The following is a 27773-nucleotide window of genomic DNA, read 5'->3' as shown; positions in this document are numbered from 1 at the left end:
CACCCAGTCCCTCCACTTTCTTTTCAATGACATTGAATGATTAAAAGAATCACTGATGGTTGTCTCATAGAATGTCCCATTTTCTGTATGTGTTTGCTCTGTTGTGGTATCATTGGACTTCTTTCTCTATACCTGTGGTTGGCAAACAATGGTCTGTGATCCAAATTCAGCCCACTACCTATTTTTATAAATAAAGTTTCCTTGAAATACATCACATCTTCAGCTGCTTTTGCACTACAACAGCAGAGTCAGGTAGTCATGACAGAGACCATGAGACCTGCAAAGCCCCAAATACTTACTTTTTTGGTCCTTTATAGAAACTGGGTGCCTACTCTTTGTCTATCCTTCATATACTCATGCTATAAGTTATCTCTAAAGGATGAATTAGATTCAAGTTCAGCTTTATTAGTCAAAATATTTTATAGGTGGTAGAGTGTACTTCATATTGGAAGACACATAATGTCAGGTTAAACTGCTTTAGTGAGGCTATGATTGGTCAGTGGCCTCAAATGGTGATAACCATTGTATATTTCTCCATCAGCTTTTTATCTAACCTTGCCACTCCAGGTGTTTTGGGCTGGATAATTCTTTATTGTAGGGTGCTGTCTAATGCATTGTGGGATATTTAGCAGCATTCCTGGCCTCTACCTGCTAGATGCTAGTAGCATCCCTCCCCACTAGTTGTGACAGCCTAAAATTGCCTCCAGTCATTGTCAAATATTCCTTAGAGGGAATTGAGGGTACAGTTATCCCCAGTTGAGAACTACTATTCTAATGCTATTTTAGCTGAATTAGTTATTTCATTAGGAGTTGTAAAATGGGTGTTTGTCATATATATATGTAAGTATGTATATATATGTATATTCATATGTATGTATATATATGTATATTCCCTATCTTTTAATCTATTGCATTCATTATTATTTTATTTTTGAGACTATTATTTTGAGATGGGAGTCTCACTACGTTGCCCAGGCTGGCTCTGAACTCCTGAGCTCAGGTGAGCTTCATGCCTCAGCCTCTCAAGTAGCTGGGACCATAGATATGTACCAGTGTGCTCAACTTGTTAATTTGATGCTTTCATTTTTCTCACTGGTCAATGAGAGTTTTCTTTGTTTGTTTCTAAGTCATTTTGACATTAATAGGGGTCTTTTTAAATAGCATTTTTGACAATATTTTCATTCTTTTAGTATGGTGATTTCATCTTTATTTATTTATTTTTGGCAGTGCTGGAGACTGAATGCAGGGCCTTGTCCATGCTAAGTGCATGCTCTACCACTGAGCTATATCCCAAGCCAAGATCTTTAAATAACCATTATTCTAGTAGATGGTCTGAGTTAATAGTCAAGTGTTTGGGAAAGGTTTAATAAGTCCTTAGTTAAAATTAAAAAGAAATATCCATTTTCTTGTGCCCAGAGTGAGGTTTTAACAGAATATTTCCTAATAAAGGAAATAGGGGTCTGTGGAGAAATAGCTTATTCATGGCAGGGAGTGTCTAAGATAAATCTGGAACATCTTGTTATATCAGGAAGTAAGGATGATATTAAAATCTACTGAAGATATGTCAGAAGGATTCAGGAAACAACTTGGAGAGTATCCTACTGACCAAAGGTGGGACAACATGAGCATAAGAATAATTGCAATAGATGTAAACACTCAGATTTATGAGTTCATAATGATACTAACAATAATAACACTGCTACATTGCTCCTTATGAAGGATACTTGAGAACTATCTCATTTTTAAAACTGATAAAGGAATCAAATCAAGCATTATCCTGACTTCTCTGGAAAACATACTGTACCTTAGGCGACCAAATAATTGATGAAGTTTCTCTTCTTAGAAGGTTTCCAGGTAATAAATAATGAAGGAAAAATGGAATATGACCACTTTCTAATCCCCAGTGAAATATTAGAAATACTAGGCAATGATTGACAGTGGCTGCTAATTTCACTGAAATATAGAAAAACAGACATTGCGTCTGCTTTCTGATAGATGTAATCAGCACCTCTAAAGTATTCTTGCCAAATAGTTGAACCTGGTTTTGATAAAGTCATTTGATCTAACTATGAATTTATAGGCAGTACAGAGACAGAAGAATGTGTTAAATGAAAATGACACCATTGGGATACAAGCAGCAGAATTCATATCATGGGGAATTCCATAGGATAAACAACTCAGTTTCTTCAACAAATGTGAATTGCAGGGAGATGATAGGTGGGGTGGGGTTGTACCTGTAGCTTTACATATCAACCATTGGTAAGAATGCAGAATATATATTAGGTGTCTGATAAGTGATTTTCCCCCACCTTTCTTTGCAGATTATTGCTATAGCAGCTTTGGTTCATCATAATTTTGCATTAGATAAAGCACCCCCACAACCTCCCTTTCAGTCACACTTCTGTGGTATGTACTTTTAAAGATACTTTATTAAAGACTTGATTTGAAATTTTCCTTAGATCTCTAACTTGTTTTTCAAGTGTATTTTCAAGAGTAAATAGTGCATATTGTTAAGGTTGTTTTCAGCTATGGAAGCTAAGTCCTTTTCTGTGCAGTGAGGCAAGATGCCAAGGAATAAATGAATGTTCACCCACTTTTTGAGGGGTTATAGTAATATCAAATTGAAATTGAGTTGTGCTACACATAAAATTCAATGTAGAATTCTGTGTGTGTGTGTTTAATAAGTCAGTCTCTAAGGAGGATTCTGACATATTTCATGTTGAGAGCCAGTTAAATAAATTTTGTTTTAACAAAACATTGGTGGGGGAAGGGGAGATAACATTATTGATCTATTATGTTTCCTGGGTGGGATCATTTCCAGCCCAGAACCAGCAATTAACTTGGGCAACCTCTCCTGTCTGCTTTTCTGGGTATTAGGAAAGAGGAGAGGATGATGTATGGTTACTATGAAGTTTTGCCCCTTAAGTAGGGGGAATACATGGAGCAAAACGCTGATAATAGCTTGGAGAAAATGTGGAAGAGAATAGTCATTAGCTCATTTCAACAAGCCTTTATTCACCTCCTCTGCGTATTTTATTGTGCGAACAGCTAGTCTTTATGGCAAGGAACTTATGGTGTAGAGGAGAAACTTTGTTCATCTTTTCCAAGTTTGAGACGTTTGAACTGAATTCCTTCATAGTGAGCTGGTTAAGGCTTTGGTGGTGATGGGATTTCCTTTGGGAGAGAATGTTATAATCCTTCATTTTGACTTTGATGGATAGCAAAAGTTTGATCAAAGTTTTAACAGTTGTAGGGATGGAGTTCTGTTCTTGGCTATTCTTTTGAATCCCAACATGACCAATGGAAATACTCAAACTTTTTAATATTTTAGGGATGGGAGAAAATTGTTTATATTTAATACAGTTTCTATTTGCAAACATGCAGTGTATGTCTACCTGAAATTAAATTAAGATGGGTTTTGGAATCTTTTTTCCTTTTTATAGTTGTGTCTAAACCGAAGGACTGTATTTTTCCATGTGCTTTCACAGAAGTCATTAAGGAAAAGGTAAATAGCTAATTATTCCTATTAAATATGAAGTATCTATTGGTTTGGAAAGAGAATAGGAGGATGGTATGGAGTAGTAGAAATAGGCTGTTCTGTATTTTAATTTATTAGATATATTCTTGCTAGACCAGATTATTGCAATAACCCATTAAAATGTATTAGAAATATAAAACTGGAAACATTATTTGACAATGTTTAAATGTTCTACAACCTGAAAATAATGGAATTATACATTGCATTAGTAGATGGATAGGCTCAAACCTACTTTCAGACCGCTTAATGGGAAGTTTTTACCAAAATGAATGATAATATTTATTACTGTTTTGGGAAGTTGTTGGGTCAAACACCTCCCCAGCTTGAGAGAAATCAAGTAAAGTTGGGACTACTATGGATATTAAAGAGCCATGTGTTGGCAGTGTTCAAGTGGGCTACCCAAATTGATCAGTGATTTCTAAACTCCCAGTATGCTCTATGAATTTTTTGTGGGCCCTTAATAAAATGGCAGGGGAGTAATAAAATGTAGTGAGCTTTTCACAAAGCTAAATGCATTCAATATAAAGAATTTCTGTCTTTTTTTGAGAATATGTTGTGTCTTTTCTTCCATTTTTAAAATTTGTTCTAATTAGTTATACATGACTAATTATTTCAACATATCATACATAAATGGAGTATAAGGTCTCATTCTTCTGACTGCACATGATGTAGCATCACACCAGTCTTTTAATCATATATACACATAGGGTAATAATGTCCAATTAAAAGTGACCTCGAATTACCAAGAACTACAAGGAGATACTTTGATGAAAATAGGAAAGTTATAAGTCTATATTAGTCCTTATGAAGACTCAAAGTAATTAAAGAACGGTGAGTGATTTTGTAGAAATGAGAGGTAAACTTGGAGGTAAAACCCATGTAGCTCTTCATTGGAAAGACTAGTATGAGAAGTTGAACAGAGTTCTTTTTAAAGTGATGGTGTTGATACACCCTGAATTACCCTGAATTACCTTATCCAAGTACAGTGACCTAGAAAATTCTCTTAGAGCCAAACTGACATTTTTTAAACCAAGCTAGTTGTGGAATATGTATAGCTATCAATTTCTATTTTAAGAGATTTTTGATAAGAGCAGATCGAACGCTTGATTTACATTCAGCAATCCAAGTGGAAGGCTTTTGTGTAAAGATAGGTTTATATTAAAACCCTAAGAATTCTTTTATTTGTTTTTAGTCTAGTTTCTTATTTATCTGTTCTTACAACCTATTTGGGAATAATTTATTCAATCCTTGGGATTTCTTTCCCTGATAAATACAACAAAGAAGTCTACCAGGGATTATATAGGAAAGTAAGTAATGTTTTTGAAAGGTTCTCTGATTTATATGTTTTAAAGTGTGTCCAATGTACAAACATGTCTCTGTGGAAGGACATTTCTGCTTTTGATGTTGCTTAGCACTTAAAATTTTGCTTTATTCACATGCATATTACTAGAATGAGCTCCTCAGAGACTTTGCGCAATCATTATTGTAAAACCTAGAATCTAAAATTTCATTGCTGCATTTAGTTTTGTAATGGAGGGTTTCTTTTAACCCTAAGAAATCTTAACCCTGGTTGGACAAGAAGCCAAGGTGTAGTACTTTAAAGAGTCAATGACTGGTATGTTTTTATCTAACAGAATGTGAAGGTTGAGGTTGCCACAACAGAAAGAACACTGCTAGGTTTTTTTCTTGCAAAAGTTCACAAAATTGATCCTGATGTCATTGTGGTAAGTAACTTTTTGATCATGTTGTGGGGAAGCTCTTCATTCCTTAGTTCTTTTCAGTGTGGCTTTATTGGTTATTTTTATTGTTTATTTACTCTTGAGCACCAAAGAATCTTTTCAGAGTGAAATGAATTGTTACACTAATTGTAAATAGAAAGGGGAAAAATTCTAGCCTACTATATTTCAGGACCCATCTTGAAAGTATGAGAAATTCTGTCCATAGTCCTCTGATGAGCTGGCTTAGGCCCTCACCTAGCCTCTACTAACAGTATTTTGAGCCCCTAAGTGATATCATGGAGCACCTATGATACCTGGCCTGATTTAGGGTGTTAGAACCATGTCTGAGTGAGAAATTCAGATGTAAGAAAGAATCCTGACATGAGTTTGAGTCCCTGATCCCAGGCATAATTTGAAAATGATACATCCTTGTAGTCCTTTGGGTCTTTTAATTTAGTACACAAAACTGCCATAAATAGATAGTGGGGTATATGTTTTCATGGGGTGTTAAAGTACACATAACATAAAATTAACCATTTTGACTGCTTTTAAGTGTACAATTCAGGGATATTAGCTACATTTATAATGTGCAGCCATTAACACCATCCGTCTCTAATTCTTCATCTTCTGAAACTGAAACAGTACTAATTAGCTCCTCCTTCCCCCAGCCCCTGGCAACCACTATTTGTCTTCTGTCTCAATGATTTTGTATACTCCAAGTGGTAGTCTGTATTTTTAATTAAAATTAGTAACAAGTAACTCTATTTATTGATAACAATTATTTTGAATCTCATCTAATTTTTAAAAACAGGCAAAATGTTATTTGCATGACAGAAATTGGAAATTATAGAAATGAAAAATATGGTTGTATTTTGAGTTATTTTCTACTCTATATAATTTTGTTTACTTCTTTAAGTTTTTTACTCAAACTATTTACTGATATTTTACATTTATTTTGTTGCATGTTGATTGTCTAAATCAGTAGGGTTCGAACTCAGTTTTTAAAGAAGCAGAATACAGTTCCTGAATTTTCTAAGAAGTCTTTTGTAAACTCATACAACACAAGCAGGTTTTCTGTTTTTAAGGAAGCAAAATGGAATTGTTTAAATACAGCTTTTAGTGATCATGTAAAAGTATGGGATGTTAAAATTTACATTACATTTGCCTTTGAGATTGAGGTATGAGCTGCAAATTAAAGACAGCATATGAACCTTGCATCAATTAGTATGAAATAAAGTTTATTTCAGCAATCTGCTTAGCAGCCTTGTTAATGTCAAGGCTAATGAATGCTGCTGATGAATAAATTCCTGAAGAAGAAAGGACCTCCAATCGGAGGTAAGCTCACGATGTCTTCAATTAAAGATCAGAAAAAGAAAGGGCAAAGAAATTCTGTGCTTTTGAAGATACATCGTCTAATTTGTGTTTGTTATAATGTTATTGGCTGCCTCCTTTTTCTGCCTAGGGTCATAATATTTATGGGTTTGAACTGGAAGTGCTACTGCAGAGAATTAATGTATGCAAAGTTCCTCACTGGTCCAAGATAGGTCGTCTGAAGCGATCCACCATGCCAAAGCTTGGGGTAATAGTAGTTTTGAAAATCTTACTTCTATTATTTGTTTTTTTTTTATATTGGGTCCTTACCAGGGACACAACTACTTTTTTGAATAGGATTTGATTGTCTTGTAGGAATTTTAGTACATTTTAGCTTTGGTACAAAATGTCTTTTCCTTGGAATCCAGCATTTTACTTGAAAAAGCCACTGGTCATTTTTTAAAATCAATGATTGGAATCTAGGAATAGTAAAGAAAGACAGCACACATACATGTTACTATCTCTTTGACATTCCTGAAGTGATAGTCCTTAGGGTAGGGTTGCAGGGTTCAGAAATCATTGAGTATTTTCATTCAGGAAGATGGGAAAGAATGAACGGAAGGGAGCTGATGTGAATAAGAAACCAGTGGACTGTGTGCTTTTTCACGTAGTTAACCTCTCACAGCAACTCCAATTTTATTTTGTAGACATTCTTACAGGTCTAGTAAGGGAAAAACAGGTTTGAACCCAGGTCAGTCTGACTCTTTTAACGCCCATGTGCTTTTTATTCTGTTTGCTTGCTTCATATGTGGAGGCTTTGGTCTTCTTTGTATCAAGCACCTTCTTCCTAAACCTGATACCACTGAGATTAAAGTCTTATTTTACCCAAAACTTACAAATAAAATCAGCATGTTATCTCATCAGAGAACTTACGAATTTGTTCCTTCCTAATGATCTCTTGAGGATTCTGCTGCTGTTCTCTGGTATCAGAGTTGGGGCTCTTCTTTTTCTGTTCATATCTTTAAGGTGATAAGGACATTATTACTTATTCCAAATACTTGCCTAGCTAACCCCTTATTCTCTTCAGTTTTTTCTGTATATGGAATCTTCTCTGTGAAGTCTACCCCAACTAGTCTATTTTAGGTATAGTCTCCCCAAATTCCTTATCCCTCCTATCCTACTCTACTTCCCCCCCTTTTCCAGAAACTTATTACCTCCTACAAAAATATACTTTCTTATTTATATTGTTTATTTTTATTGTATATTTTAAATGAAGTCATCTTTTTTTTTTTTATTTTTGTTGTTTTACTTTGTTCACTGCTGTACCTAGAATAGTGTCAGTCAGATACATGGTAAGTGTTCAAAAAATTTAATTGATACATGCAAGAATGAGAATTTCATCATTATAATTTTGGGGTCAACCTCATAGTAGGATAGCGTGTAATGTTCTCAGTATCTGATCTTTCATGGGACTTGGTTTTTGTCCCCACCTTGTAGGGCCGGAGTGGATTTGCTGAAAGAAATGCTACCTGTGGCCGAATGATCTGTGATGTGGAAATTTCAGCAAAGGAATTGATTCATTGTAAAAGCTACCATTTGTCTGAACTTGTTCAACAGATTCTGAAAATGGAAAGGATTGCAATTCAAATGGAAAATATACGAAATATGTACAGGTATGATCCCGAATTCTTTAGAATCTGTTTATCTCGAAATTAGCAACAGAAGGATGCCACTACTGTCCTTAAGCTGGAGGAACCTGTGCCATCGGTACCATGGAGCAGAAAATTATCTTTACGTTGCCACCATCATGTCCATTACTTCATATTGAACTAGTTTACCTCTCGAGTTATTCTAATTTGATCTGTTTATGTCCATTTCCTTCACATGTTTTAACATTACCTTGATGTTTCCTATTGGCAATTTGGAAATTGATATTAGAGTTTGACTCTTCTTTCACTTAATTAATGAGATATTTTGAAAATACAACAACTGAGCAATCGTTAAGTCATTTAGAGATATTACTTTCTTGTTTTTTAAGTGAGGTTTCTGCTTCCTCTCTGGCCATTTTTCATTTTTTTCTACCTGTTCCTCCAGAGTTCTTGGACTACTGCTCTTTTTTGACTTTGCTTTCTCTCCAAGTAATTTCATCAAGTCTTGAAAATTTAAATACCATGTGAAGACTGATGCCTCTCACTTGTGTTTATTCAGTTTTGACTTTCCCCCTGAATTTCTGACTCATGTATCCACTTGATGTTTAATATGAACCTTAAGTTTGTTCAAAACTGAGCTCTGATCTTCTGTTGTGTATTTCTGTAGTCTTCCCTTACTAAATTAATGCTACCTCTATTTTTCCAGTACCACTGTAAGCCTTTAGTCATCCTCTGCCCCAAACCTCTGAGACTTCCTTGGTTCCTCTGACATCCCACAGTAGATCCATTAGCAATTCTATCAATTCTTCTAAATATATCTAGCTCTGATAACATGTTTTCACTTCCATTGGTCCATCCCTGATTCAGGGCACCATTCCCTTCCCCCTGAATTAGAAACTGTCTTTATTAGTCTGTTTTCTGTTATTAATAATATAGTACCATAGACGAGGCAAATTAAAGAAAGGAGGTTTATTTTGACTTATGGTTCTGGAGGTCCAAGCTTGAGGAGCTGCATCTAATGATGACCTTCTTGCTGGCAGAGTCCTGAGGTGGTACAGTGCATCATCTGGTGAGAGGCAGACAGTGCATTTGTGTATCCTTCGCTTTCTGTTTATCTTCTTATAAAGCTACCTGCATTCAATCATGGGGGCTCAAAGCCCTCACCTTTAGATACCTTAGTAGTTTTAAAATACCTTAGTATTTAAGTTTCTACCCTTATAATATTTCACAATGAGGATTAAATTCTGACATGAGTTTCAGAGGACATAAAAACCATATTCAAACTGTAGCTCTGGGTCTTATATTACCAGTCTCCTTGGTTTTACTCTTGCCCCCTCTTTGTTTATTTTCAGTCCAGAACCAGGTTATCTTATTAAAATTAAAGTCAACTCAAATCTCCCATTGACTCTGTTTCATTTGGAGTAAAACTAGTTTTATTTTGGCTTATGGGGTCCTATACAATGTATCTCAATGCTGTTAACTGTCTTCTGCTCTCACCATCTTTCTTTCTCAACCAGACATATTGATGTACTTCCAGGTCCTGGAACTGCCAGATTTGTGCCCAGCTCAGGGTCTTTGAGTGCTATTCTGACTGCCTGGATTGCTCTTCCCTCAGATACCTTTCCATAAGTGTTGCTCCTGTGTTAGCTTTGTATTACTGTAACAAAATTTCCTGAGAAGAACAATAAGAAGGATGGAAGAGTTATTTTGGCTCACAATTTTAGAGGTTTCAGTCTGTAGTTGGTTGACTCTGTTGCTGTTTTGTTTAGGCTTGTGAGGAGACAGAACATCAATGTGGGGAACACATAGGGAAAGAGGGTGGGAGAGAGAAAGAGAAATATACCCTTGTGACCCCCCCATACTTCCTTTAAGCCCGTTTTTTAAAAGTCTCCACACCTCCCAAATCCATCATGGATGAATCCATTGATGATGGCTAGAATCCTTATGGTCCAATCGCCTCCCAAAGGCCCTACATCTGAACAGTGCTGCACTGGGGACCAAACCTTCAACACATGAGCTTTGGGGATCATTTCAGGTCTAAACCATAACACTCATTCACCTCTTCCAGGTCTTTATTTTCAGTGAACTTTTCTCTGGTTCCCTAACTAAAAGTTTAGTCTCTACTCTTGATACTTTATACTCTCTTTGAGTCTTAACTTTTTCTCCTTACAAACACTTTGCATTATATAATATACTACATATTTAATTTATTTTTCTTTTTTATATTCTGCCTTCACCATGAGAATTTAAGCTCCATGAGGACAGGAATTTCTGTTTTGATTATAGCCAGTGCCTAGTGCATGGTAAATGTGCAATTTATACTTACTTGATAGAATGAATGAAAGGATTCAGTAATTTTCAAGTATGTAGTTGTTAACATGTATGAAAATTTTTGTGGATTTTTTTGTGCTTAGAGAAGGGCACTGGGATCAATTCCTAATTACATACCAACCTTATTTTAAATTGTTTCCAAAGCCAAGGTGCTGTTGATCTGAAGTTACTTATACCAAAAATTCCTTGTAATATTTTATGAAGTTCTGATTATAGTCATTGTTTCTTTTAATTACTCGATTCTGTTTCATTCTTACTTTACAGTGAATCTTCTCATCTGTTGTACCTGTTGGAACACACCTGGAAGGATGCCAGGTTCATTTTGCAGATCATGTGTGAGCTAAATGTTCTTCCATTAGCATTGCAGATCACTAACATCGCTGGGAACATTATGGTAAATTTAACTTAGAAAGGGGGAAAAAGCATTTCCTGTTGGATTCAGTGCTTGCTTGGGGTAGTTGTTATATGATAATGAGTCTAAATGCATGCTTATAAAATGAGTAACTTGGATTCTGAAAGCTGGGCATCTTTTGTAAAAGGAAAAGCTGGTTGGGAGAAAGGGAGGAATGCCAGGTGCAGTGTGTTGAAATTTGGGCGAACATAAGGATCATCTCTCTAACATCTGGATGCATCTGGTGGAATGGTCCTTTTGGGGGTAAAGAAATAGCCAAGTTTTCAATATTTTAAGCTCTCTCTTTTATAATGCTTAAAGAAAATCTTAGAAATAATTTGCTACTTTTCCCCAAAGAAGCAGCCTTTGTTTAGTAGTAGTTTTGAGGGAGGTACCTTGATGCTATTAACCAGCTCAGAGTTGCTTTTTTTTATTGTGATTTGGAGCTCAAATTGTAAAAAGAACTTCTATTTAATAGTCCAGGACACTGATGGGTGGACGATCTGAACGTAATGAGTTCTTGTTGCTTCATGCATTTTATGAAAACAACTATATCGTGCCTGACAAGCAGATTTTCAGAAAGCCTCAGCAAAAACTGGTGGGTCCAAAATTTTGCTTTTTCTTATTCCTCCTTTTTATTACCTAGATAGCTTTTTCTTTTTTGTTCCAATAATATCTGCTTCTAGAATAATCCCCTGTGTTATAGAAACCATGTCAAGTTTGTTCCATTGGGTTTGTGTGGTTTCTCCTTTTTCTCTGTAGAGACACAATTTGTGAAATATGAAATTCTTAGAGGTGGTATTAGACCTCTTTGATGGATGGCCACATATGGAAAGTGTTTTTACACTTAAGCACTATCCAAAGCTAAATGTCAGTTAAACCTTTAATTTTCTTAAACCAATGAGCTTTTATTTTTGTGTTGCATTTTTCTGTACAGGTTTAATATCCCTAATCTGAAATGCTTAGAACTGGAAGTATTTCGGATTTTGGATTTTTTTTTCACATTTTGGAATCTTCGCATATATGTAATGAGGTATCTTAGGAATGTGATCGAAGTCTAAACATGAAATTCATTTACACCTTATATACATAGCCTGGAGTTAATTTTATACAATATTTTTAGCGTACCTGTGTTTTGACGGTGTCCTGTCACATGAAGTCATGTGTGGGGTTTTCTACTTGGAGCATGATGTTGTTACTCGAAAAGCTTCATATTTATGAGCACTTCAAATTTTAGATTTTCAGATTGGGAATATTCAGTTTGCTCTAGTGTGATTATGATCACTACAGTCAGGTTTCTGAAGTGGCCTCTGATATCGGGGCTAAAACTTTACTCTTCTATCATCATTGATAGTAATTAAGTCAGAATGGAAATTTAATGTTAAAAGTGTGATTAAGGTTTTTGGATTTGCTTGTTTTATGTACCTTACCAGAATTGATATAGTGAATATTAATTTGGAGCTATTTAATTTCTCCAGAGGCGTTGAATGTGGGCTGTTAGTAAACTACTTAGGAATGAATTTTCAGTATATGGACATACTTATTTTAAGGTGTCCATATTAATAATGAGGGTAAGCCAGGCATGGTGGCATGTGTCTGTAGTCCTAAGCTACTTGGGAGGAAACAGGAGAATTCACTTGAACTTAGGCATTTGAGGCCATCCTGGGCAGCATAGCAAAATCCCATCTCAAAAAAAAAAAATACCTATGTGAAATACTGTATGTTTTACATCATGAATGTTAGAGTTATGAATAGGCCCTTCTACAACTTCAAATTCTATATAAATGAAAAGTTGTAATTTTAATAACCATTGATTTGGAGATATGCAATTCCTGTGAATTCAGAAACATTTAAAAATAGAATTTGCATATTTTCCGAGATATAGTATTGCATAGGAAACTAACATGCTTGACATTCATTTTGATTCGTGAACATATTACAACAACTCTTTTCCTACAGGTAGAACCACTAACTAAAAATAGTGTTTATTAAAACTGAGTACAGTTATTGGAAAAGAGAGAATACTAAAACTTCCTAATTAATTAATTGCTGACTGGTGAAGTTATCTTTCCATTTGATGTTAGGGAGATGAAGATGAAGAAATGGATGGAGATACCAATAAATATAAGAAAGGACGGAAGAAAGCAGCTTATGCTGGAGGCTTGGTTTTGGACCCCAAAGTTGGTAAGATGAGGACACTGGATTGGTTTACTCTGGGTGTTAAGAAACTTTTTTCATGTAGAGCTAGACTTGAAAACTAGAAGACCTGAATTGTTTCTTGGAGGTCAGCAAGTTGATCTCATAATGATCTTATTTTTATCTTGTACACATGTGCAAATCTTGTTTGCCAGTCAGCTAATATGGAATTAATGTGAATTTTTTCCTGCTGTTCTAATATAATTTTATTTATAGACATTGAAAGTTAAATGTCATATAATTTTCATGTAACTTGGAGTACTGTTTTTTACTTTTTCTAACCATTTAAAGATATTAAAACTCTTAGCTTATGAATGATACAAAAACAGGCAATTAACCGAGTTTGGTTTGTGCATACTTTGCCAATCCCTGGTCAGGGTGTAGATGCTATTTGTCCTGCAGTGGGAGTACTTCTCCCTTCTTCCCTCCATTCTGTGAGGGTTGGTTCTGCCAGGACCAGTTTATTTGGCCAGCAGAGTTAAGTACAGATAATAGCCACAAAATTGAACTTTAACAGAAGAATAACTTTTCTTTTTGAGTGGCAAAGATGATGTTTTGTGACAGAGCTAGAAAGGATCTTATTTTTAAACCATCTTGACCATTTCCAAATGTACAGTAGTAGTGTTACATATATTCATATTGTTGGATATAATGTGAATTTTATCAAGTAATTCACTCTGAGTAGGAGACATTTTTGACAAAAGTGAATTTATTATTGTTTGGAATCACATGGAACAGTAGTACTTTGGTGTTACATTTGGATTTGAATGCTGACTATGTGATCTTGGGCTGCCTGTTGAACATCTATAAGCCTCATTTTCCTCTTCTGTAAAACAGAGATAAGAATAATCTACAGAGGTATTTAAGGAATAAATGGGATTGTTTGACACAGGCTAAGCTGTCAATAATATATGTTTGTAGTTATTGTCTTAATGACGGACATTTATTTTTATTCAGTTTCTTCTCAAAGTGAAGGAAACTCTTTGTAAATGTCCTAGAGAAATATAGTAGCTTTCTGTTCACCTTTTGCAAGCAAAAAGGGTGGATCGTTCCACTACTGACATTCATATAAATTCCTCTTGTCTGGGTTTCAGCACAGTTTGTGTACAGGTAAATGGATTACCCATTTTATTGTTTGAAGATGTGTTTGTAAAAAATATATAGTCATTTACTGGTGTTTTATTTGGGGTTGGGTGGGAGAATAGGCGGGAAGGAATGCTTGCTTGAAGGGGAATTTAGCAACATTCTTTTGGAAGTGGATATGATCTCTAAAATAATTGACCCTGAATGGTGTTTTCCCATAATAATGATGTATTTGGGGACTATTAGGGAAGGACTGGTTGGAGCTGGTTTCATGGAGAGACAATGTTTTCATCTCTCTTTTGTGATCTGGGTTTTCACTCTAATGAAAGTCATTTTATTGAGTGGTAGTCCACTTTTTTCCCTTTTGTCTGCTTCATAGTGCTGGATAGTATATGGTTTCTATTATACTTAGTAGAGTACTTCTAATATGTTTTGACAGTGTTTTTCTTTAGACTTTTTATGATATTATGTGGCCTTTTTATTTCAGGTTTTTATGATAAGTTTATTTTGCTGCTGGACTTCAACAGTTTATATCCTTCCATCATTCAGGAATTTAACATTTGTTTTACAACAGTGCAAAGAGTTGCTTCAGAGGCCCAGAAAGTTACAGAGGTTTGTATTTTAACTGGGGTCTCTTTAAATTGAGCTTAAAAGTATTGCTTAAAGGAGGAGAACCGAAGGAGCTAGTATTGTAGTTTTTCCTCTTAAAGGATATATTAATTATGTCCTTTCCTAGTTATCAAAAAGAGGTTGGCCAGAAAGAGACAGACTGGTTCTTTATCTTTTTGAAAACAGCGTTATTGAGGTATAATTCACACACCACACAATCCATATATTTAAAGCATGCAGTCCTGGCATTTAGAATATTCCCAGTTTGTAACCATTACCACATTCAGCTTTAGGATGTTTTTATTAATTCCCAAGGAAACATTTTACTGTCACCTCCCTCTCTTCCTCCTACTTGTAGGCAATCACTAATCTTTCTGCCTGTATAGATTTGTGTATTCTGGACATTTAATATGAATGGAATCATATAACATGTGGTCTTTTGTATCGTACTTCACACCTTATTTTTAAGGTCCATCTGTGTTGTAACATGTATTGGTACTTTGTTCCTTTGTTTTGCTGAATAATACCCCTCTCTTTGTGTGACTGGAACATTATTCCCCACATTTTATTTACTTTTCTTCCTACCTGCCTGCCTGTTTTCCTTTTGTCCATCCATCCGTCCGTCTGTCCTTCCTTCCTTCCTTCTCTTCCTTCTCTTTCTTCATGGCATAAGATGTCTGTTTGCCCTCTAGCTCCTTAATTTACATGTCATTTAGTTCCAACCACATGCCTTGGAGCTGTTTTTCAGTTCCAGTTCCATATTCCCAGAAGAATCTAATAAGTTCCCAGAAGAATCTAATAGGCTTGCCTAGGTTAGTCAGCACCTCTGGTCCCATCACCTGTGACCACAGGAGTGGGTTTACAGAGTACACATCTGGCTGTTAGAGTTGACTCTTTCTTTGGGACTAGAGGATAATCTTACAGAGATGGTATTGAATAGACAACCCCCCAAGTAGTGACTGCCTTTGATTAATATTATTTGGGCTTTGTTCTACTGTACCAGTACTGAGGTAATTATCATTATCCAGTCCTTTTTCCCAACTGCTGCCAACACTGTTTTGTTTATTTAAGCTTTTCAGTTTGGATTCTGGATATATAATAGAATCATTTCGGAGTGGAAGGACTTGAGAAGTCATCTAAGAAATATACATGTAGCTCTTAATAGATTCTGTATCATTTTCCTGTACAGTATTTTGTCTTCAGATCAGGTAGTGTCACATAGGCAGTAATGGTAAAAGCTGGGAGTAGATTTGCAAATTTTCTGACTTCAGATCCTTTCAAGTTTACTTTTCATTTGACTTTCATAGTTGCTGTAAATAAATTGGAATCTATAGCAATATCTTTTTAATAGGTCTGCTATCATCTTGTGCTATATTGGGAAACAATAGGTCCTTATTGCTCTAAGAGTTTCATTTGCAGATATTGATCTTTATAAAATTAGATACTTTGTAAAGGCTGCCTTATCAAGTGGCATTGACTTGACATACTTTAAGCTAAGAGATTTATTTTAAATCTTGTACCTTTGAAAGGGCAAATGCATCTGGCTTTTCTTTGTAACCTGTTAATAGAATTAATGGAGACTTGAGAAAAATGGTCTAATGCTTTCCCTGCTTTTCCTGCTGCAAATTTTAATATAAGACTGCTGGTTGCTTTTTAAAAATGTTGCTATTCTTCTGCCAATTGTAAGTCAATTTATAGGTAAAAAGTACTACATCAATGCTAAGAAATATATTTGTATTAATTTTTAGAAATGTCATGGCCTATTTAAATGTGCTTCAAATTCTTAAAAGAAATTTTCTGGTTTAGTATTTAGCTTTTTATTTTTAGTCTAAAACATTTACAATAATTGCTATGATTCTCCATAGTTTTAAAGTTCTGTAGCATTTTGTTTGGTCGTACAAATGCTTTAAAACGGTAGTTTAGCTGCTGGTTATTTTTTCAAATCCTAGAAGTCTGTCTGAGTGTTTGTATTTTAAAAGCAATTTCCCCAAACATGTTGCTCCTCAATCTTGTTGAAGAGGATGGTAGCATGTGTAAAAATCCATCCCTTTAAATGAAATCAAAATTTGTGAGTAACTACAGGGGAGGGAGATACCGGGAATGACAGGCTGCTAAAAGGGGAGCGGAGGGGTGGGGTTGGGGGAAGGGCCATGGTCTGTAGTTTGTTCAACTCTTTTTTAGGGAATGTTGATCTTTACTCATGTAAGAAAGAAGCTTTTAAAGATGTGATTATGGGGGGCTGGGGCTGTAGCTCAGTGGCAGAGCGCTTGCCTAGCATGTGTGAGGCACTAGATTCGGTTCTCAGTACCACATAAAAATAAATGAATAAAATAAAGGCATTGCGTCCATCTACAATTGAAAATATTTAAAAAACGATGTGATTATGGGGTAAAATGCCTACCAAACATTATTTTAGAATTTTATCTTACCAAAATTTTACTCTCTGAAATTTCTATTGTATGTTTATCAGGATGGAGAACAAGAACAGATCCCTGAGTTGCCAGATCCAAGCTTAGAAATGGGCATTTTGCCCAGAGAGATCCGGAAACTGGTAGAACGGAGAAAACAAGTCAAACAGCTAATGAAACAGCAGGATTTAAACCCAGACCTTATTCTTCAGGTATATTTTTTCACTAAGAGACATCTGAATGAATATTTCAGCTTTTCTAATTTGATCATTTAGGAGTAGTATAAATAGGAAGCTGTGGGCAAGTGCATGTGCTTATTTTATTTGTGGATAGGTATCCATTCAAAAACACTAGACTGCCTCAGAATTGGAGGCACTTCTATCTGCAGTAGGTGTACCTGTGCAAGATCTTTCTGAATTCTGGAAACTTTGGAGTTTGCATATACTTGCTTCTAGGAGGTTAGGGCATCATGGATCTGAGAGGACAGGTTGAGTATTTTAAGAGTTCTTTTTCTTTCAGGGATATTGAAGGGTTATCTTTCTCACTGGTGATATAGAAAGATACCTAATGTAATGCTTAAGCATCTGCAAATATTGTTGTTTGTCTTTCATCCTTGTGTGACCTGCAGTATGACATTCGACAGAAGGCTTTGAAGCTCACAGCGAACAGTATGTACGGTTGCCTGGGATTTTCCTACAGCAGATTTTACGCCAAACCACTGGCTGCCTTGGTGACATACAAAGGAAGGGAGGTAAATGGTTTAATCACATTCACATCTCTAAATATCAGAGGATTTTTAACTATACATTTTGTAGTGTGGGAGAGACAAGTTTGCTACCTAGTTATCTAGATTCAAATACCCTTTTTTTTTAGAACAAGTTTAAGATAGTAGGCATTTAAATAAGAATTTATTCATTCATATGTGTGTGTGTGTGTGTGTGTATTTATTGAACATCTATATGCCAAACTTTGTTCTAGGCACTGGGGATAGAGAATTAAGCAAGACTATAGGTCCCTGTTATTGCAAGGCTTGGATTCTACCTAGAGTGGTGGGGGAGGGGAGACATGTTTTTGAAGGCCTGGGATATGAAGAAGATAGATTGGTAAAACAAACAGTAATTAAATGAATACACAAACATTAAAAAAACTAAGATATTAGAACAGAAGTAAATGCTCTTCTGATAATTAAAACAGGGCAGTGGCCTAGAGAATGTTTATATGACAAGTTTAGATTTGTCAGGTTAGGCTTCTGTGAAGAGGTAACATAAGGAAGTTAATTTTTGGTACTGAGTTGAACTATCAGCGTTTGTGAGGGAAAGGTGGAAATCAGGAAGAAAGTTAATGTAGCCTTTTACTAAGGTATTAAGAGTTCTATCTTCTATGTGTTGCCTTTGAGATGAGTAATAGATCTCCAGACATATTAAGTAGGCAGTTAGTTGGGTGTATAAATCCAGAATTCCAAGAATATGTCAGGGCTGGAGTTATATGGATGGAGAGTATCTGCTTTACAATGATAATCCAGATACCAAACACAGGTTAAGCACTATGACTTTATGAACACTATACAAGGTACATGACTTTTTTTGATTTGTAAAAGAATGGTTATGTTAAATATTAAATTAATTTGACTCCATTAAGCTGCTATTTCCTGTCAGTGAATTTAAGACTACTCAGTCTTAAAGGTGGTAGATAGTGGTTATGGGCAGAATGCTTGTATTGGGGGTCTGGACTTGGAATACTCTAGAGCAGGGTTTGGCAAACTATGGTCTGTTCGGGCAAATCCAGCCTGCTATCTGTTTTTATAAATGAGGTTTTTTTGAAACAGAACCAAGAACATTCGTTTATGTATCATCTGTGACTGCTTTTGTGTGATAATAGCAGAATTGAGTAGTTAAGATAGAGTCTTGCATGGCCTGCAAAGCCTAAATTTTTTGCTCTTTGGCACTTTCAGAAAAAAAGTTTGCTGACTCCTACTTCAGAGTCTATACCAGCTCTGTCCAGTAGGATTTGAAGAAAATGAATGTTCTATTATGCACTACAATAGCCTCTAGCCATGAGTTAGCACTAACTGAGGAACTGATATTTTAGATTTATTTAATTATAATTAAAATGAATTTAAATAGCTGCATGTGGCTAGTGGCTACTTTATTGGATAGTACCTATCTAACTAGTATATGTAACAAACATCAGGATGTTTAGAGTTACTCTTGTTTGCAGCCCTATCTCAGAGACTTGACTTAGGGCACAGCAAGGAAGGGCCAGCTTGTGCTGAATGCGTGTGTTAGAAGCTATTTGCATTATTTTATTAAAACCATGAAAGTCTTTCGACATGGGTATTAATGTTCCCATCTTGCAGAGGAAGCTGAAACTCAAAAAAGGTAAAGGATAACAAGTAGCTGTTTTGAATTTGAATCTATGTCTTCCTGATTGTCTTTTACTGAATTAGGGCTGTCTCCTCCATATCAGAATGTCTTTCATGACTGCGGTTCTGCTTTATATTCTGCCTCTTTGTCCTAGAAGATCATCTTTTTTGATATTCATCATAAGACATGGACTCTTTTTTACATTAGAAAGATAGAGATGTTTTAGGAGCTAGTTGAAGTGAGAGAAGGATGTTTTCAGTTTCTTAGGCTAAGTTTACTTCAAAATTATTTAAATTTTATTTCTGTATATGTATCCAGTGGCTTCTGATAGAATACCATCTTATTTTTGTATTAGGAAATGCACTCACTATGCCCCAACTGGGTGATAATACATGGGTTGACTATTGAGATTGGATCAAGGTTACTCTTAAGTTTCTCATGAGAGGCAATAGTTGACAATTTACTCCCTTGGAGAGTGCCTCTTGCTGTTGGGAAATCCCTGTTGTTACATTTTCTGCATTGGCTCAGAAATCCACAAGCTTAAAAGGGCACTGTTGATAATGATAAGCCCCAAATTTGTCCAATGATCTCCCTACTCCCCTAATCCATTGTATTTTAAGGGCAATATTTTTGTTTAGCTAGATTTTTAATAGGGAGCTTAAACTCAATTTTTATTTTTCTGTCGTACAAAAATATAACAATAACAAATCTTTACTAAATAAACTATTTGAAAAACCCCTTCTTGTCCCATTGAAAAACAAAGAATTTCAGACAAATGTAGAAGTAATCATGTGATTTGAATTCTTTGTTTCTGTCCCTTTCCCCCTTATCCTTTCTGTAAATAATGATGAATACAACACCTGTGGGAAGTAGGTCTTTAATATGAGGTTAATGAGAAATAATAATTATACAACTGCTCCCTGGAACTGTTCTAGAAGAAGATCCAAAGTCCTCTACAGAAATTATTTGCTAAAATAAAAATGATCGTTAAAGTATTGGTGATAATTTTTAGCAGTAGCAGATGGAAATAGTCTTTGATAATCTCTCTGGGTTTGCTAGAATTTTTCATATATACTACTAGTCAGTGATTTTCAAGCATCTCTTGGTTATTAAAGGGACAATAATAGGTGGGGTAAAATGTAAAATGAGAATCATTTTAGGGGGATTTTGGAAAACTTTTATAACATTAAACTGGTGTTTTTGATGGAATGGACAAAATTAATAGTAACCTGAATATCTTATTAGTAGTTTGCTTTTAAATTCCTTATATTAAAGGTTGGAGCACAAATTAATGAGAAAGAAACCTGGTGGCATGCCTTTGCAAAAAATAAAATTTTGCGTTTGGATATGGATTAATGCATAGTCTGGGGAGACCTTGAAGTTCCCCTTCCCTTTTAATTTTTAAGCCTATTTTTTGTGTGCTCAGTTTTGCTGGAATCATGCAGGTTTGGCTCTGGTGACCTAATAATTTCTGTAATCAAATATATTATGGCTGCTAGAATACTCAGAGTAATTGCTAATTGTACTTTAAAAAACAGGTTTATAATAAAAGTGCTAATAGTTGTGTCAAATGGGCATCAATATTGTCTTTTCACAGGTGTGATCTTTCATACTGAAATTCTTCCATGATTTTTAATTGCTCAGTGGTAGAGGAATTAATGGTTAAGGAATTGTATGAGGAACCTTACAGTGGGAAAAGTTATTTAAAAATAATGGAAGTCAGTGTTTCCAGAGAATATGGAAACATTGTTTATAGACACTCAAAAGTGAATCACTACAAATACCATCTGTATTTGTATTTGTTCTCAGTGTATGAGTAGAACATAAGAAAGAAATTGGGTAAGCCTACAGCACTTGGTGGACATGTGTATTTAAACTACAATGAAAACTATAAGTTGTCAAGTGTTTGGTGTGGTAATTGAAGTGATTGTTCACTAGATGGCGATAGACACCCTAAAATCATTAATCAATTAAGGATTTTATTCTGTGGACAAAAGCAAAGGCCATTTAGTGACTTAAATCTGTCCACATTTTAGACTTTTATTATTCTTGAAACTATTAACAATAGTGTAAAAGTGGACCAAAAGGTTATAATAATCTAATCTATTTAGTGTTTAAAATAATGATGATTTTTGAATTGCAAGTTTTATTCATGAGAATAATCATTTAACTTATTATGGTAAGCTAATGCTTCTACCAAATAGCTAATTCATGTCTCTGACCATGGAGGCACAATACATTATTCCCTCAGTCACAGTACTAGAAGCTGATCTAAAGAAAATAAAAAACGATCTTGATATATAATTTTGCCTCTTTGAATTCTTCATTTTTTTATTAAGGGATTTAAAACTTACTATTTATTTATAAGCATACTCATTGCATAATCCTTAGCATAATGGTTATATTTGTCTTTATGGAATAATTAGTACTTACATTGATATTGTTTTATTTCTGCATTCTTGAGAAAATTATTTTTGATTTGGATTTCTGATTGCATTTTCAAGTGAGTGTGTGCTCTAATATTTGGGCATAGAGTCCATGCATTTTCATTTTCCCACCCAGTAGGCTGAAATGAGTCCCTGCCAGTCTGTTTGCCAACTGACTGTAGCTTACAATTGTGCTCAGAACTGAAATTTGTTCATTTAGAAAATGTGTCCAAATCCTTACATGCAAACATCACAATCTGGACTAAGGCTTTCTGGGAACCTCTTGGTGATATGGTAGCACTTGTCAGGAACCCTTGGGAATGGCACTAGGACAGAAGGCTCCAGCCTTTGTTGTTGTCAGTGGTAAAATAGAATCTTATAATTGTTAAGAGAGTCCTTCATTTTTATCTAGAATATAAGTGGAGATTTTACTTTTCCAATCCTTTTTTTTTCTTAAAGTTAGCCTTGTTTTTTCCTTTAAAATTAAAAGGAATAAAATATTACAGAGACAACTAAAGACCATTTCCTCCCTACCTTCTGTCATTTCTTTTTTGTCTTCCTCTAAGGTAACTACATTCTCAGGGTTGATTGTGTCCTTCTTGTGTTTTTTTCTTTCCTATTTTTTGCTTTTTATAAATGGGAGTATTATGCATGTGGTAGATTTAATGTTTTTTTTACTGTTTATGTATCATAGATTTTTGTAATTTGCAAAAAAAGGTGGGGAAGGGAAGAGGAACCATACTTTGTATATCATAATTTAAGCATATCTGTCTTGATCAGTTTTAGATTTGATTTATTTATGTTAACTATTATATATTTCAGTTAATTAATATAGCACAGTGTATTTTTAAAAATTCTCTTAATAGTTCCTATTTTGAAGTTTTGAAGTTTTCATTTTTAAAAATTTTTTATTGTAAGAAACAGTGCTATGGTAGACAGTGCCACCTGTGTAAGAGTTTCTCTATTTCTAGAAGTAGGATTTGTGCATCTCAAGCAGTGTGTGATTTCTATTGGTAAGATCAATCATTTAATTTACCATAGCAAGCTAAATTCTTCTGTCAAATAGTTAAATTCATGTCTGTGGCTAGAGCCACACTGTGTAACTCCCTCAGTCATAGTATCAGAAGCTCATCAAGAGAATTGGCGGGCTGGGGAGATAGCTGTCGGTAGAGTGCTTGCCTTGTAAGCACAAGACCCTGGGTTTGATCCCCAGCACCAAAAAAAAAAAAAAAAAAAAGAAAGAGAGAATTGGCAGCTGGGCATGGTAGTGCACACCTGTAATAGCAGTAACTCAAGAGACCAGGGTGGGAGGATTTCAAGTTCCAGGCCATTTATGTGTCATAGGTGTTTCGAGACAGGGTCTTGAAACAAAAATAAATGAGAGAATTGGCAATGACTCTGATGTACAGTTTTTCCTCTTTGAATCTTTTTGTTTATTTTTCTATTGAGGGATCTTTTACTCAGTATGTCCTTGTGATATACTTGTATGATCCTCAGTATTCTACATCCTTGCTAACAGTTGTTACATGAGTCTTATGAGTGTGAAATGTTATCTTTTTATGATTTTAATTAGCATTTCCTTAATTACTAGTTGTGTTGGGCATCATTTCATATTTATTAACTCTTCCATTTTCTTGTCTGGATTGCCTGTGACCGTGTTCTATTTTTTTGGGTAGTATGTATTCTAGTATTTCTTCTTAGGTATTCAAAGTCTAATTCTCATTTAGTCATTTGTGTTGCAAATACCTTTTTGTAGCCTGTTGGTTATCCTTTAACTTTATTTGCTACCTTTCAGTGTGCAAATGTTTCTAATTTTAATGCCAACCATTTTGTTTTTTCCCCTTTATACAAAGTGAGGTTTTTTCCCTTAAGAAATCCCTTCTTCTTCCAGTGACATTTTCTCCCTTATTGCTTATAAAAGTTACAGATTGGCTTTTCTTATTTAACTTTTAAGTCACTCTGGAAAATATTTTTAGGGATGGTATAACTTAGGGATCTAATAGTATTTACCTGTTTGCTTATTTGTGGATTTCTTGAAGTTATTCCTCTATTTGAGGGATTGGCAAACTGTCCCATGGACTCATTCTTCTACTACCTATTTTTATAAATAATCTTTTATTGGGACACAGTCATATACTTTTGTTTATGACTGCATTTGTACTAAAAACAGCAGTTTAGTTGCCACAGAGATTGAGTGCCCTGCAAATCCTGAAACATATTGTCTGCCCTTTTTAGAAAAAGTTTGCTGGTCCTGTTCTAAAAGATAATCATATGTAATGGAAGAATAACTCTGGTTTTGAATACTTCCAGACATAGTTGGTAGAAATAGAGGAAATTAAAGGTAGGAAGAAAGAATGAAAACATCTTTTGGACATAAAAAATACAAATTTTGAAATCTTACTGATTCTTAGATTGTTGGATGAGAACTTCTGTCAAGTCAAGGAGAGTGAAGGGGAGATCTGCGATCCTGAAAAGTTTCATGTAACATTTTGTATGTTTGTGCCTATGTGTGTACATTTTTGGAGAAGAGTGTGCAAAGCACTTAAGAGAGTCTCAAAGGGACCATGATGCAAAACTGGTGAAGAATTGTTGCTTCTTATATTTCATTTCTGTTTTCTGTGTAGCTTGAGGGGAAACATAAGCCTTAAAAATGTATGGTTTTGTCATCTAAAATATGGTAAAGAATTCACGGGCCACACCAGACCCATGGAAACCATGTCAGTAGGAAGACAAGTTCTCATTCTGTTTCTAGAATTGTAATACTCAATGGTAAGACTGCTTTTGACTTCAGCTGGCCTACTAACATTTTGTTTTTTTAAAAATACAAGGTTGATATGAGATTTTTAAAGATTAAAATGAAGCCTTAATATATTTTGGGAGATACATTTTATGAAAGAACAAGTAATATCCCTTTTCAATGGTTATAGATTACTTATCACTTTTTTTATTTACCATTTTTGAAGTTGTTTACGTTATAAAATTCAAGACCAGAGAAACTTTTCTGTTCCCTTTTTATTGTCCTATTCCAGGAACGTTTGGATTCTAAATTCTTTGCAGTTCTTCTGATCTGACAATGCAGTAGTATTCAGTTTTATTAATTTATATTCTAATAGCTCAGAATTTGTGGTAATTCATATGGAATAAGTTGAAGTACTTAGTACAAATTAATAGTTATTTTAGAGCCTTTGTTCTTGTCATATGTCATTAAACTCTATAGAAACAACTATCTGTAGTCAAGTAAGTGGCATTTAAACTGCAGATCATTTATATTGATTAACTTGTACTAAGGAACATCTCCATTTGCTTGTCCATTTGTCAGTATCCTTTCTAAAAATTGATGTGAGTGATGTTGCTAAATATCAAGATGAGAAGAGGAAGCTGCACTTGGGAAACACTCCACAAAAGACCAGTCCAGATTATGATAACTTAGACTTTAAATAATTTGAGAGAAATGCAGTGACAAAAAAATTGAATAATGCATACATATTCATTTTTATATATGCTTATTATAATAAACACACTATATGCTCGTAGTATGTAAGCATATAATACAGTCTGTTATACAGTCTTTTATTATAACACAGTATTGCATTTATAGAAATAAAAGTATTATACGTAGGCCTGATTTGAAGTACTCTTTATTCTTGAAACTGTTTCTTTCAAAAGAGCCAAAACTTTGGACTTGAGAAAAATTTAGCATGACCTTATCCTTCTTTCTTAATAGTTGGAAACTAGCAACTCCAAGGTATTTGTAACATTGACCTCTGTGCGTCCTTTAGGGTTTAGGACTTTGAAAGGTCTAAGTTTGGGTGCACACAAAACAGTTGATGTTAGAGACAGCTGGGAAAAGAAAGACTGGGTCAGTTCTTACTTGAGGTCTGCTGTGAGATGAGCTGGGATCTGTGAGCATAAGAGAAGAAAGCTTCATCAAGGACCATTTAGGCTTATTCCCCTTGAATTTACTGAAGTTTTTGAATGGTTGCCATATCTTTGTCTCACCTGACCTTCAGGAAATCCAGCCAATGGCCTATTTGCAATGGTGATACAAGTCTTTGTCAGAGAAGGAGCAACCCCCCCCCCCCACATCCCACATTATACCCCTAGGTGTCAGAGGTAGCAGGAGATGGTCCTGGGGTTATAGGTTGGCCTCTCCAATCTTTCAGAATCTTTTTTCAGTACCAACTTTCAACATTCTAGGGCTTCTTTCATTAAGGAAGATGGGATTTCCTCACTCTCAATCTAAATTTATACCTTTTTTCAGCTATACATTGGATTTTTTATTATTAGATTTTAGAATGGATCTGCACAAAATTAGTATCAGTACTTAAAATTGTCTTCTTTATTAACAAACACCAAAATAAAAGGAAAGCCTATACCTCAAGTTATTTCTGTATTTTCCAATCTCCACTTCTATGTTGTTGTTCAGAGATAATGCTTTAGTTGTGTTTGTCTTTGATCTCCACCTGTGCCCCATGTAGCTGATGTTTATTTGCCCTATCTCTGGGATGATGCTCACCTACATGTTTTTGCAGTTATAGGTAGGCGGATGTGGAGGTGATGAATATTTTTGACAGAGTCTTGGTATAGAAACCTATTTTTAGTTAATAAGAATGGCCAGGATACCCAGAATAAGGAAAAGGATAGTTACACATTTGAATTAGGCCCTTTTATTTGAGAACACAGGGGCATTTTGTCCTTTTACTGAAACCATTGGAAATGTGGCTAAGGCTAAGAAGATAACTACTACTAGACTAACTTTGTGTTGATACCACTGATCACTGCTGAGATTTTCATTACATTGACTCCAGTCACATAGATTGAGTCTTTGGAAAACTCTTCCTTTCTTCCCCCAACCCTCATCAGAATGAGTGGCTTTTTGTTAACCCAAATTCATTCCACTTTTTACATATGTGAAAATTTTATATGAACGTATTTTGGTATATGTTTCTTTTCCACAAGCTGCGTGTTATTTGACAGGTGTTCTGAAGCGCCTTGCTTTGGCAATGAACCAAGATGACAGAGCAGTAATGATTTTCAAAGTGCCATTCCCTTCTTGTTAAGAGACAAAAAGAAAAGTGTGAAGTTATTAACTACTATTCACCAGTAGCATAGAAACTGGTGTAAGGTTTAATTGTCTGGTTTTACAGTTAGTCTGCATAGGTTATTTCCAGGATAAAACTATTCTAAGGAAAGAGGAACATACCATATAACTTCATTTTTCCCCCCGTATCCATTTTTTTCTTTTCATAAACCGTAGGTAAATGAATTGAAGAGAAAGAATTGCTAAAAATGAAAATACTGACCTTTTCTCCCTCATAGGCTTTCCCCTTCCTCATCTACTCAGATAACATATTTATGAGTGATATGGCAGCACTTGATAGCCTTGCATATTTCCCCCCCCAACCCCCAAATGAATCAGATGCTCAAGTGTTTGCATCTGTAGTGTATAAGATTTTACTACACTATACCATGATTTAGACATGCTGGGTGTATTTATTGCTAATTTTAAGAATCTACTTTTGACAGTGCTGTCTGGTGGTTCAAGCATACCTTTCACAACAGTATAGTCAGGCACATTAAAGGCATATCCGTGTTAACTTAAAACAAACTCACTGGGCTTGTGGTTTAGGACTGATTAACTGAGGAAAGACTAATAGAATTAGTGCTTTCTGTTTGTTTCATCATTTCACTGAGCAACGTAAGCCTGTGTCATTTTGCCAGATCATAAATACTGTGCAAAATTGCAGTGA

At 35.0% G+C, this 27773-nt stretch overlaps 1 protein-coding gene across 1 annotated transcript in view; it reads left to right on the top strand.

The window, feature by feature from the left end:
• The window catches only part of POLA1 (DNA polymerase alpha 1, catalytic subunit), a 288381-nt gene that overhangs the window by 31161 nt on the left and 229447 nt on the right, over nucleotides 1-27773 (top strand). Inside the window, exons 16-26 of the mRNA XM_079122812.1 lie at nucleotides 2322-2406; nucleotides 3444-3505; nucleotides 5173-5262; nucleotides 6719-6835; nucleotides 8065-8240; nucleotides 10812-10941; nucleotides 11417-11536; nucleotides 13023-13122; nucleotides 14705-14829; nucleotides 17297-17446; nucleotides 17863-17985. Of these exons, the coding sequence (XP_078978938.1) occupies nucleotides 2322-2406; nucleotides 3444-3505; nucleotides 5173-5262; nucleotides 6719-6835; nucleotides 8065-8240; nucleotides 10812-10941; nucleotides 11417-11536; nucleotides 13023-13122; nucleotides 14705-14829; nucleotides 17297-17446; nucleotides 17863-17985 (1278 nt within the window). The remainder of the gene's footprint in view (nucleotides 1-2321; nucleotides 2407-3443; nucleotides 3506-5172; nucleotides 5263-6718; nucleotides 6836-8064; nucleotides 8241-10811; nucleotides 10942-11416; nucleotides 11537-13022; nucleotides 13123-14704; nucleotides 14830-17296; nucleotides 17447-17862; nucleotides 17986-27773) is intronic.

Source organism: Sciurus vulgaris (genome assembly GCF_902686455.1).
Source record: "Sciurus vulgaris genome assembly, chromosome: X".
Classification (NCBI taxonomy): Eukaryota; Metazoa; Chordata; class Mammalia; order Rodentia; family Sciuridae; genus Sciurus; species Sciurus vulgaris.
This window is presented reverse-complemented; position numbering and strand designations above follow the sequence as displayed.